Source organism: Oryza brachyantha, chromosome 9, assembly GCF_000231095.2.
Source record: "Oryza brachyantha chromosome 9, ObraRS2, whole genome shotgun sequence".
NCBI lineage: Eukaryota > Viridiplantae > Streptophyta > Magnoliopsida > Poales > Poaceae > Oryza > Oryza brachyantha.
Window position 1 is genome coordinate 11,700,502 of NC_023171.2, and position 13,667 is coordinate 11,714,168.

The 13,667-nt window shown below is 34.2% G+C and overlaps 1 protein-coding gene across 1 annotated transcript; it reads right to left on the reverse strand.

Moving 5' to 3' along the window:
- Positions 1 to 9,372: 9,372 nt before the first annotated feature.
- Positions 9,373 to 11,716, reverse strand: LOC102702213. The gene is made up of 3 exons (XM_006660679.3): positions 11,404 to 11,716; positions 10,546 to 10,734; positions 9,373 to 9,684 (listed from the first exon to the last, which is right to left on the reverse strand). Exons 1-3 carry the CDS (start codon positions 11,665 to 11,667, stop codon positions 9,607 to 9,609), a joined length of 531 nt encoding a protein of 176 aa, XP_006660742.2. The 5' UTR covers positions 11,668 to 11,716; the 3' UTR covers positions 9,373 to 9,606.
- Between the last annotated feature and the right edge of the window lie 1,951 nt (positions 11,717 to 13,667).

Consider the following 13,667-nt stretch of genomic DNA (forward strand, 5'->3'; position numbering starts at 1 on the left):
CTACTAAATAACCTAAAATGTTTATATTTTACGATAGATGTGGTAATATCTAGGAGCACTTTTACAACAAGGTTCGCTAGCTAGTGCTTTTAAAAGGGGTGTATTTTTAGTGGGCGTATGTTTTATGCAATCGAAAACAAATGTAATAACATAAGTTCAAAAACTAAATTTATTTTTTTAAAACGAGTATTAGATGTCAGCCGCTAGAAAAGTTGATGACAAGTCACAAGTATTAGCTACTAGGCTACTAGCTTGGGCATCAAATATAACGGGGCTAGTAGGACTCGACATCTCTGCATTTATTATATATGTTTTGGTATAGAGTGATTTAATATGCATGCGGTATTTGATAATTGATATACTCCCTTCATATATATATATATATATATATATATATATATATATATATATATATATATATATATATATATATATATATATATATATATATGATACTTTGGTTTGTGGGTATGAACTTTGACGAGTCATATGTCTTTTTATTATTTTCTTTGGGAAACATCATTTGTTTATGACTTGTTTTAGTGTCCCTTTGAATCATAGGAATGAAAAAAACAGAGAAATAGAAAAAACATATAATTCTGTAAGTAATGTAAGGGTAAAAGAAAGGATTGCAAAACATAGAAAAAAGTAGAAATGACCGTTTGATTGGAGCACAGAAAAAACACAGGAATTTAAGGAGAGATATAGACTCAAAGGATTTTTTCCATGAGGACTCTTGTTAAATTTCCTTCAAAACTTGTATGGAAAAATGCATTTCATAGGAATTTCATAGGATTTCATAGGGTTCATTCCTTTAATTCAAAGGACTTTGTAGGAAAAATTTCTATAGGGATGAAATCCTCTAAAATTTCTATGAATTTCCTTTGAATCAAAAGGGGCCTTATCAATTTATGTATTTTAAACACAATATATTTTTAAATATATGTACTAATTTTTTTTAAATAAAATAAATGATCAAATATTAAGTTTAAAGTTACGTCATGCTACATTAAGACACATGAAGGTAGTATATATACAAAGTGTGCTTAGTTCAACTGGTCATGTCCATTTACTTTCTTGTGGTGGAACTAACCCACCAAGTTCAAAACCTATATCGTGGATGCTATATTTATGATTATTTATTCTTTATGTCACATCTGCATATTCGTAGAGTAAAAAAAATCTCAATATGGTACAAACGTATATATATTTGTGGTACAGTGTGTACGTAGCTGCCATGTTTTTTTTTCAAAAATCTGTAGAGTACAGAAAAGAGAATCTCAATGTACGTGGTACACCCTATTTTTTTTTCACTTATGTTTATATTTATAAGCCAAATTTTGAAATTTTCGACCTTAAATTTAAAGTAGATTTTAGGGTTTTTATTATAGTTTATTTTTTAGTGTAGACTTTTAGATTGCTATAAATACGTACAGAAGAGTTTTAATCACACATTATATTTGATTCTAAAAGACGCTGTTTTGGCTTTCTTCTCTGAAAAGGCAACAATCACCCATATCTCTTTCAGTAAAAAAAAAATCAGGAAGATCTCATGTTATATAGACCCGCTGTGTCCACACACATATTTTTACACACACATACATATATACACACACTAAAAATCCACGTGCGTTGCTATGGGTTTACATAAGAATTACTCCATCTGTTTCATAATGTAATATGTTTGTCTTTTTTCTTACAATGTTTGACCATTTGTCTTATTCAAAAAATTATGAAAATATCATTTATTTTGCTTGTGACCAACTTACATTATTATCAAAAAGAACTTTAATCACGACTTGTCATTTTTTATATTTATACTAAATTTTGAATAAGATAAATAGTCAAACGTTAAAAAAAAAAGTTAAACATAAGCAGTATGTTGTTATATGTGATTGGTCAGGTGGTGGATGAAATTGAACTTTTCTAATAAACATAAGAAACAATACTACAATACTAGCAGACGAACGAAACATGTAGGATGACCTTTCATTCACCTTATACGTCGAAACCTAGTGGTTCAAAAAAAAAAAAGATAGATAGAATCAGTGGTTCTTGGTTTTTCTTGAAGTCGTGACATTTGTCGAACATAATTTAGAATTTAGGTCGAAGTTGACGTCTCAATGCAGACAAGTGTAAGGGCTCGAACTAAGCCAATAGACTTAATTATCTCAGTGCATAGGCGCATCACGTATTACCCTTATTTTTTCGCTTATGCTTATAAGTCAAAATTTTGAATTTTTTATCTTAACTTTGGAGTTGATTTTTCTATTTTTATCGTTGTTTATTTTCATCGTTGTCTTCAAGATCGCTAAAATGCGTGTATAAAAGTTTATTCAAAAATTATTTTCATTTATAAATATGTCATTTCACTTATTTGTAGAGAATATGCGAAAAAATGGGAGTAAATCTCATCAACATGACTTTTAAATAGTACAACAACTTTTGTTTTTTGCACCAATTGACTACTCAATCACAGTGGTGGAGCCAAGGGTTAGCCACCTTGCAGTGTATGCTTAATTTGTTTTTCTTTGGAGGCTAAAACAGGCATGCAAGGTCACCCCATAATCTTTTATTTACAAATTAAGATAATACTTAGTTACCCCATAATATAGCCCATTGGAAATACATAATCATCATGTAATGTATAAGCCAGATTTTTCTCTCTCTAGATCACAACTTATGGCTATCAACTTATTTCCTAAGTAGATGAGAAAATAGATCGGTACGATGTCATATGGATGTGTGTATACGTGTCATTCGTTATTGAAGCCTGCTCAATCTCAAGAAAAAAAAATCCTAGATCCGAATATCTGATACCCTGGCGACACATGTACATCCAATAATTCAGATGATCGACGACATTTCCTAGCTGCTTGCTTGGCTACAAGGGCATGATCTTTTCCATAAAGATAAAAGCTTATCTGATTTGTAAACGATAAAATTAGCTACTATAAAATTTAAAATTTATTTTAATAATACAAGATGATGAATTTCTATTAAAAAACTTTTTAAAAATACACCACTCGGTAGTTTAAAAAACATCCCCGCAAAAGATGAGAAAAAAAAGATCTGAGAATAATTAGGGGGAGAGGTGCAGCCATCGTGCATTTTTCAAGCGTCGCCTTTTCTTCTTCGTCGCCTTTCGTCGATCGGGTCCCTGCTGTTTCCACGGGTCATCCATACACCGGACGACAAGATGATGCAAGTTTTGATTTGCACATAGTTTTTTCATTTCTTCTGGTACTTACAAGCTAAAATTTAAAATTTTAATCTTTAGCGTTGATTTTAAGATTTTTTATTATAGTTTATTTTTATGCTTAACTTTTAAGTGGTAAAAATATGTATATAAAAGTTTTATTTATAAATTATTTTTGATTTGATAATATATTATTTAGATCTTTCTCTGAAAAAGAGAAAAAACAAGCAATTAACTACTTGATGCGATGCATTGTGTCTGATTGAACACGTACGGTGGTAATCCAATGAGTACGTGGCAAGGTAGGCAGAACACTAATTAAAAGTATTAAATATAGATTATTAATAAAACATAAAAGTATTAAATATAGATTATTAATAAAACATAAAAGTATTAAATATAGATTATTAATAAAATATACCTTATACTCTAGATTATTTCGCGAGACGAATCATTTGAGCCTAATTAGTTCATGATTAGAGAATATGATGCTACATTAAATATTTACTAATTATAAACTAATTAGGCTTAAAAATTTATCTAATGAAATAATCTTTAGTTATACAATTAGTTTTGTTATCGGTCTATATTTAATACTCATAATTAACGTCAAACATCTTATGTGATATGGGACAGAAAAAAAAAAGTCAGCTGGATGAAAACGACCGAGCGTCACGGGGAAGTGACGGCGGTGTAACGTATCGTCTGCCGGATGCTTGGTACCGACCGATAGTATCACAAATGGGTCCTAAGCACACATCGTCTAACTATAGGTGTGGACCGTTTTTATATAATATAAAATATGTAAAAATATAAATTATATTATATCTAAGTTATAAATTTAATCGTGCTAAAATAAATCATAATTATATAAACTTTTTAATTTAAATAAATAGTCAAATATGTAACAAAAAAATCAACAATGTGAAAGTTTTTACGTGCAGATCCTACCATTATAGACTATACCGATCTTTGCTGATGGTTACGGTGGGAGCATGAATCCACAATTGTGGATATATATGCTCTCAATGTTTTACAAATTTGGTAAGATCAAAAGTTTGTTTTTGAACTCTGTTTCTTTCAGTATGTGTTACTCATATACACATGTATGTGATGTACACATGCATGTATAGTATGACGGAAAAAACAGAAAGAATTAACATTACTCTCTCCATTCTAAGATGTACACATGGATGTGCAGTATGACGGAAAAAAACAGAAAGAAAGAACATTACTCCCTCCATTCTAAGAAAGGGAAAGCACTAGGCATCACAGGGCTGATTATTTGATTTTTCAAAAGCCTATTGACATATTTTTAAATAAAAAATAATTTATAAATAAAAATTCTATATACATATTTTTCACGATCTAAAAGCAAATGTTAAAAATAAAATACTATAAAAAACTCAAAATCAAATCTAAATTTAAAGTTGATACGCGCACGTATAAGAAGAATGGACGGGATGCGTCGACAGCTTGTTAGTGACGGACCATACGGCTAGCTAGTGATTGGTGAGTCAATCCAATCCTCTATGGATTACATTTACTATACAAACTATATATAAAGTATTAAAGTGTAAGGCTAATTCATCATGGTGTTTGATTGATTATAGTGCTATCTGACACGTGAGTTAGCAGCCGGAGAGCAACAAAGTCTTGTTTGGTGAAAAATAAAAGATGTACTTTGTCCTTGTTTAGTTTAAAAAAAAATTATAAAAACATCATATCGAATTTTTAGGCACCTAAATAAATATTCGTCTCACGATTTCTCATATAACTGTATAATTAGTTTTAATATTTATGTATATTTAATATTCTATTTAGGTATCCAAAAATTCGATATGATGTTTTTAGAAAAAAAATTTAGAAACTAAACAGGGCGTAAAGTTCGTATGGATCCACGCGCGTTTTGTACATTACTTGCTGTTGGTACATTAACATCGAGGAAGAGGAAATTGTCTTAGGAACCTTGTCTTTTCGCCCTTCAATTAATTAGCGCGTGTATTGCGTGTTTTTTTTATTGGGTCCCATTCGATATAGTCTGACTTAAACCAGTTTGCCACACACAAAACAAGAAAAACAATTACGTATAATTAATGTAACATTAGATATTACGTACTTAAATTTTTTATGTATATGAATTTTAAAAGAAATTTATACATGGAAGATTTATTTTAAGAAAAAAAATCATTCAATCATTTAGAAAACATGCTCACGGTAAATGAGAAAAAAAAACAGCTCCTTCCAATAATTAAGCCTAATAGAACACCGATTAGTCAGTGAATTCTGACAGGAGATGTCGGAGGCCAGATCGATTTAGTTTAATTGATCGAAAGCCGGAATATGTAGGAGTAAATCCTCATCCATTACAACTTTACGTGGGGTAAGGGCAGCCCTAATAAAAAAACTGATACGGTTGTCATAGTAAAAGAAATTATATAGTTTCTTAGTAGATGTGTCATCGAGTAATAATTGTTTTTTCATTCACTTTCCTAAATCTATATTATTCCATCAATGATGAGCGTGACACATGTTCTCTCTAGAAACTAGTAGTTTCTAAAAGGGTGAATTTATGGTTTTTTGGTCCATTAGGTAAAAAAAAGACTTTTCATGAGAAAATTATTTCTAAGTTTTTTCTCTTTATTCATTAATTATGTTGTATTATTTTACTTACGTGGCAAGCTATTTAACGAGAATAGAAACCACCGTTAAAATATACCACTAGGGGACTGCCCTGACGAGCCTTACCCACATTTGAGAACCTTGTAAGACCTATCCCTGTCGAAACGAACAAACTAACGCAGTAGTAGGATTTTGACCTGATATGTTTTACTCAACACAATTCAAAAGTTTCTTTTCTTAGCATATTAGTCTCACGCAAACGAGAAGTATGATTAGTATCATCTAAAATGACACAGTTTACTCGATGTAAGTTTCATAGACACGATTAACTAGAGTGACATATCATTAAAAAGTTTAAAATTAGAATAAAACACACCTCTCTCAATGTATACTATTGTTGTTTTCTAGGTTACATGCAAGACACGAGCTGTCTAGGTAGCAGTGTGTAGAAGTTATCATTTTCATGAAACTCATTTCATCTCTCTTCATTAATACTTTGCCACATCATCAAAAATATCTACATATCATCATTGCCCACGAAACATCCATTGAGATTGGCTTAGAATTGGCCGATTAGTCGCACGCAAAAATTAGCATACAATTAATCGCAAATTAAATGTTAAAAAGTAAAAAATTATTTATTTGTTTTTAGTGAGATCTCTCTATATAAATTATTTTTAATATGAAATATGCTCTATGCTAACTATCGAATAGTATTTTTATTTTTATTAGATGATAAAACATAAATAGTACTTTATATGTGACTAATGTTTTTAAAATTTCTAAAAAAATTTAAATAAGACAGATGGTTAGACACTCAACGCAAAAATCGAAAAGTTAGATTTTTGGGACGGAGGGGTAGTTTGGAACGAGACAATGAGTCCGTGTGAGACTGATCAGAACTATCCAGGACTGACCTGTTCTGCTCTACTTCACGAGAAAGCGAAAGACGTGAAACAACCTATTTATAAAAAAATAATTTATAAATAAAAATTTATAAATGTTTCTTAGCGATCTAGGAGTGAGTCTAAAAATAAATTTCGGTAAAAAGCTATAAATCAGCTCTAAATTTAAATTTAAGACTAAAAATTTAAATTATAACGTATAATCGGAAACAACAGAAAAAGACGGGGATGCGAAGATTTCTGTCCTTTCGCTAGCCAGCAATTTTTCTACGGCAAGAGTGTAGAAACTTCACTCATCAGAATCCTGAAACTGTCGCTGTTGTTACGTCTGCGTCAACGCCGTGCCCTTGAGTGAATCGCGGAAAATATGGCAGTAGATGATGGCTGGACAGCTGAGAAAACCCAACATATCTGAGCAATCAGGAACAAGGAAATGGGACATGTTGGAATTATTAGCTTTCTCTATCCATAACGCAACTGTCGCCCAATCGCGTGAGCCAGGAGTGCCAAGATCACTCTGGAATTCTGATTAAAAAAGATACCTATCTCAAAATATAATTATTTTTTAAAATATTTGATTTCACTGACAGTATTTGTGTTACTTGTCTCATTGATTATTTTTTATTAAATTTTTTTCTTATTTTATCACCATATATCATCCCACCTCCACTCATTTCTCGTTTATTAAGGTGCACAACACGGATAGCGTTTTATTCAAAATTGTTTTTATTTTATCATCATATATACTCCCACCTTATCCATTTTTTATTTATTAAGGAGCATAATATTTTTCTACTCAACATTAATTTCTACTAAATATCTCGAGTGACTTGTTATATATCGCCTTTCGAGATAATCCTGGCCGAACTGAAGATGAGGATTCACGGGTCCTGGCGTGGTTCACCACATTATTGTAAGAGCGATGGACCGGAAGGAATCTGAAGTTGGACAAATTACAGCCGTTTCTGCTCGTACTTATAAGCTAATTTAATTTTTAACCTTAAGTTTGAAGTAGATTTTAAAGTTTTTTTATTTTAGATCACTAAGGGCATATATATAAAAGTTTTATTCATAAATTATTTTTTATTTGTAAAAATGTCGTTCAGTTTTTTCTCTAAAGAAGCCAAACAATCACACCTTGATCTTGTTAGAAAACTTATTTCAAACAGGCCGCGCTAAAAAAATATTGTAAAATAAAATTTTTTGCTTGGCGACAACCTTAGGGAGTGATTGTTGGTCTCTGTGGAGAAAAGTCAAACAATATATTTGTAGATAAAAATAATTTATGAATACAAATATTATATATGTATTCTTAAAGATCTAAATGTCAAGTCTATAAAAAAATAAATTGTAATTAAAAAACTCCAAAATCAACTCTAAATTAAGATTAAAAAATTTTAAATTTTAGCCTATAGACATAAGCAGAATTGAGAAGATGGGGGTGTTAAATTTTATACATCTTGGTGGTTGAGGCCCTTGCTAGCATCCAATAGGTTTAGAAATTTTCTTATTTTTTAAACTTTTTAAGAAATAATTTTATTACTAAACTTTCGAAGAAAATATTTTCACCGTATGAACCTTTTGTCCACGTCACATTAGCGTGGCCAAATGGCTTGCCACGCCATGGCATGCCTATTAGGCTACGTGGCAGCGTTGTCTTGCCACGTTAATATTGGTGGCGTGGCCAAAAGGTTCAGATTTGAAAATATTTTCTCTGGAGGTTTAGTAATAAAATTATTTCTTAAAAAGGTTTAAAAAATAAAAAATTTCATAGGTCTATGTGTTCGACACCTAGAATTGCATCTTTAGTTTGTTTCCTACTTATGAGTGAGGCTCTCCCGTTTTTTTAAAAAAAATACCATTACTACTTAAGAGTGATGATCTCCTATTTCCTTCTAAAATATCAATTTGGTTCAGAATTGTATTTGACATTTAGACTGCGAATTAACACATTTGAAAACTTAAATTATTATACATACATATATATATATATATATATATATATATATCTTAATAAACTATTTATCCTATGAACAAATTTGAGAATTAAAATATACATGTCCAAGTTTAACACTAAAATAAATTTTGGAAATATGTGCGTTTTTTAGAAAAAAAATCAAACGTTTGAGACGAGGAGTTCAAAGTTCAAACCCCAGGCTTGGCCTAGAAAAGGCCTGACCAAAGACCCCAGGCCCAAGCCTAATTAAGCTCAGCCTGACCCCTAGGACTTTCTCGGGTCGGGTCGACGGGTCCAATTTGAACAAGCTTATTCTTGGCACAGTTTATTCTCTACAATAAATTTTTATCATCGTTGTTTATTCTTAAAACATGTTTTCTAAAATGATCAATTTGTCAAAATTTCGGCAGAAGGAACCTTTGAAAACTGCACCATTTTTGCTCAAGCAGTGACAGATTGGGCCACGTCGAACTCAATGTTTATTGGGTTTGGGCTGTGTGATTAGAAGTGATATTAACTTCAATTTATGGTGTTCAGGCCAAAACGGTACTCCACTTCTGTTTATGCTTATATACCAAAATTTAAATTTTTAACCTTAAATTTAATATTGATTTAGGGTTTCTTATTAAAGTTTATTTTTCAACATTGACTTTTAGATCACTATAAATACACATATAACACTTTTATTCATAAATTGTTATCTTTTATAAATATGTCGTTTGGGTTTTCCATGAAAAAAAAAACAATCACACATGAACTGCTTGGTGGGCAGCTTTGTGCAAGTCCAGAAACATTATTCAACATAGCTATCATGACTCACACAAAAGTGGCCATTTACAGGAACAGAAAATTAAAAGTTAATCAACTCTGCATTCAGGAGAACCTCAAAGCAGACGTATTTAGAGTTGTCGGTTTCTTTTGAATTATTTTTTCTTAGCACTTTCTTCTGCTCTAGTAAAAGCATCCATGATCATATCAGTAGCCCAATCCTTGACATTCTCCTACAAAGTACGGTTACAAGAGAAGTCTTGAGTCTTAACATTAGTTAAGTAAAGAGAGGTAGTTAAAAGCATAAAACAGTAAACTGAATACAGGTAAGCAGTAACTTATTCCCTCCGATTCCTAAATATAAGCATTTATAAAATTTAAATATTATTCTAAAATATAAGCATTTTTAGTATTATTCAAGGTACTATTTATCACATTAAATCACTTCATATTTATGGCTTATTCGGTTTAGAGGAATTTCAACCCATAGAAATAGGAAAAGTAAAGGAATAAAAATGCATGCACAACATAATCCATTTGAACTTTTCCAAGAGGTTAGAGTGGTTGTAAAATTTTCTTTGTTATCTCCCTATAACTTGTAGGAAATGAAAATCTCCATTGTTTTTCCTATACTTCATGCCTACAAACTGAATGATACTCACAGGAATTAATCCTTAGGAATCCAAATCATGTGTTTTCCTCTAACCGAATAAGCCCTCAAAATTCTTCCCATTTTATCCCTACCTTGAGCCCACCCTTCCACTCCCATCCAATCCTCATAATTAAGGGGTACTATAGTATTTTCTCCTCGACCTTAATCTCTACTAAACAATTAATAAATGCTTATATTTTGGAACAGAGGGAGTAATTAGCTGAGGATGCCAGTAAAAACAAGCTGTAAGTTAGTATTGCAGCTTTAAGTTGTTGAAGCATATAAGTATATAATGATGTCACTATCTAGCATAAATCATCAAGACTTTTTTCAGCAGGGAAGCCATAGGATAGATGAAGCAATTCAGAATATTAGAATGCCAAATCATGTAGAATCAATACTGGGAAAATGCATTGATGAAGAAGTTCTGTCAGCTACTAACCAGCCGTACTGGTTCCCCAGTTCGTATACGGGCATGCGGCCGAGCTAACTTCGATTCAAAAGGGGTCCTTGGCCTGACTTCTTGGATCTCATCCCATTCTTCACGACTAAGCATCCTCACTTTTCCTTGATCAGGGTGGCTATTCTTTATCTTCCGCTCTCCCCTTTCTTGATCTGTTGCATCATGTTCCTTCCCACAACATACAGCTAAGATTCAGCACATATTGACATGAAAGATCGCATCATGCAGTTGGTAATAACTGATTTGATTAGTTCACAAGGGTCAAGAAGAATTCCCAAATCTTACCATCAGAACTTATGGCATTTATTAGCTCATGGGTAATGAAGTGAAAATGAAGGGAGACGAACATGGATTGAAGTGTAATATTGAACAAAGTTCATATCAAAAGCACATGATGGAATGTCAGATTTAGACAAGCTCTACAATGTAGGAAACTATGCATCTATCTATTTACAATCTCTAAATAATTTGTAATTGTTTTACACAATCATTTCAGACAACTAAGAAAATCTTGGTACTATATGCATCTATCTATTTACAATCTCTAAATAATCTGCAATTGTTTTACACAATCATTTCATGCAGATTTTTCTACTTGTTCCTAAATGTTAACGGCTGCATATGCTCATAATCTACCACAATGAAGCACCGCATCGCAAATTGACATAGAAAATCAATCCGGCGTATCATGTGGACATACACAAGAGCATTGATCATATGTCTCGCTCGAATTTCAAGCAAAAACAGCACTAATATCATCAGCGAGTAAACCCTAGGTGCGCTGGCACACATCGCCCAGTTACAAGGATAATCAGGGCGGCGGAGGAGGACGCATACCATCATGAGTAGCTTGGTGAAGAGCGCGACGGCGGCGGCGGTGAGCACCATGGGGAGGGACGCCGAGTCGAGCCACGCCAGCGACTCCGGCGTCGGCACGAAGAACTCGTCGCGCGACGGGTCCCGCGGCCGCCGCCTCGCGCGCTCCCGCTCCACCACTTTCCGCCGGAGGAGCGCACCCGGAGAGCTCCCCTCCGCCGCCGCCGCCGACGCGGAGGCGTGCCTCACGGCGGCCCCTCCCCGGCGCAGCGCCGACCGCAGCATCGCCGCCGGCGACGCAGGCTAGACGCGAGCCCTCGGGAATGAGACGGTGGGTTTGGGCCCACTCGTGCGGAGCCAAATGGGTAGGCCCATCTTCCACTCGACCCATTTAGACAATTTCGCTTAGGCCCACTTAGGTGCTTTGCTTTGGGCCTATTTGGGACATTTAGTTAGGCCCATTTGGTAAGTCTGGTTTAGGCCCAGCTAGAGAATCTATCTTTCTCGTTTATGTTGTTTCTTGAGAGCATATATTAATGTATATCTTGTTTTGGAAGCTTTTCTTTTCTTTGATTTGGTGTCACTAGACTACATATTCACAGAAAATCGTGTAAAATGCATCAAATGGAGTTGAATAATATCTCAAGTTTCATTTATGTTCAAAGCAAAACCAACAAATTGTCAGCCGAAATTCATCACATTTTTTTTCTTGCTTTAGTCTTACGTGTTGAGCTAAAAACAAATGCCAATTTGGCCTCCTCGTGTAGAGACTTTATATTGATAAATAGTACAAGTGTGCTCACCCTTTTTTGTGTGTGAAATTGATTTTTCTAAGTGAGATTTCCTTTTACCTGCAGCCTTTCCTTGGCAAGTTGGCATCATATCTGTAACCAACAAATGGAGATTTCTGTCTGAACTTTTCTTCTCCTCCTTTCAGAAAGCAAGGCACCGGCATGTGCTGCGTATCAGCACACGAGGATCATCGCATCACACAACACAGCCCATGGAGATTGGAGAACGAGACAGCGTGGACATCGCTGAACAACCCCTTGTCGCTGCTGTCCATGGCTTCGTGTGCTCGCTTCGCTGCTCGTCAGTTTACTTATCCATGCTTGGAATTGGATGCATGCTGAATTGCTGGTGCTGCTGCATAATCCATGTCTTAGCTAATCACCCTGATCAGCTGAACTCAACTGAACTCTGATTGCTTATTTTATCTTGATTTTCCCTGCCTTCCTGGGATCATCTGAACAATCTCATGATGTTAGTTTCTGCAGATCAGTTAAGTTGCTGATGCGTGTCATACTGTTATGCATGCAGGTTATCTTCTTTTCTTCCCTGTCTTATCCTAATCGATTGGATATCTTACTCTTAGGATGACCGGTAAAAACCGTCTCTTTTGTGACTTTGTCCTTGGGCATAAACTGCACAATTTTCTACTCTGAATTTCCCATCAACATCATCACCTCGTAGGAGAGATTAACCTGACGACCAGATTGTTCACATCGTCTCCGGTCGTTGCATGGCATTCAACATCGCCTGTGACTTTGCATCAGCTTGACAAATGACAGGCATATGGATAATGGATGCATGTTTACCATTCATCACTCTGTTAGTCGTAGTCTGAACTTTAAACACGTACTAGTTACCTGCTCTGATCTGTCTCTGTCGTCATCAAAGTTCCAAGTCATGCATCCAGCTTGTACCTCTGCACATGCAGCCTCTAAATTTCAAACAGTGCTAATCTGAAGACATCTTAGTTTCCTTTTTTCTTTTGAAGCTGAGGCCATCTTGGTTGAGTTGTTTACTGAAGCTAGCTTTTTTGTCCATGAGGGGCTCCATGTGCCAGTGCTCATGGCTCCAAACCTAGGCTTTGTTGTACAGAGATTAAACAAAGCATCTCCATTTGTTAATTAATCCCTGCTTAGCTACCCATCTCGCCGGTCACTAATATACTGTGCCACTGTCTGCAGAGTTTAGCCGAAATTAAGACCAAGAGAACGGTCAAGTGTTCAGTGTTCTCTGCATACCTAACGCCTAACACCTCAAAGATTCCAAAATTTGTCTGAATAATGTATCTGTAGATCCATGGACCACGTGTAATAGCCGGAAAGGGCTGCATATCTATACCAGTATAAGTACAGTGGTAGGGAAGAAAGGGAGAAAGAGATTGCATATGTTTAAGAGTGTAGCCGAATTGTTTGTCGATTGGCTGTTTTCAGGTTGCTGTCTGCTTTGGAGGTGCCGAACTGTTTGATCAGTTGCAATGTTCAGACTTCAGAAGG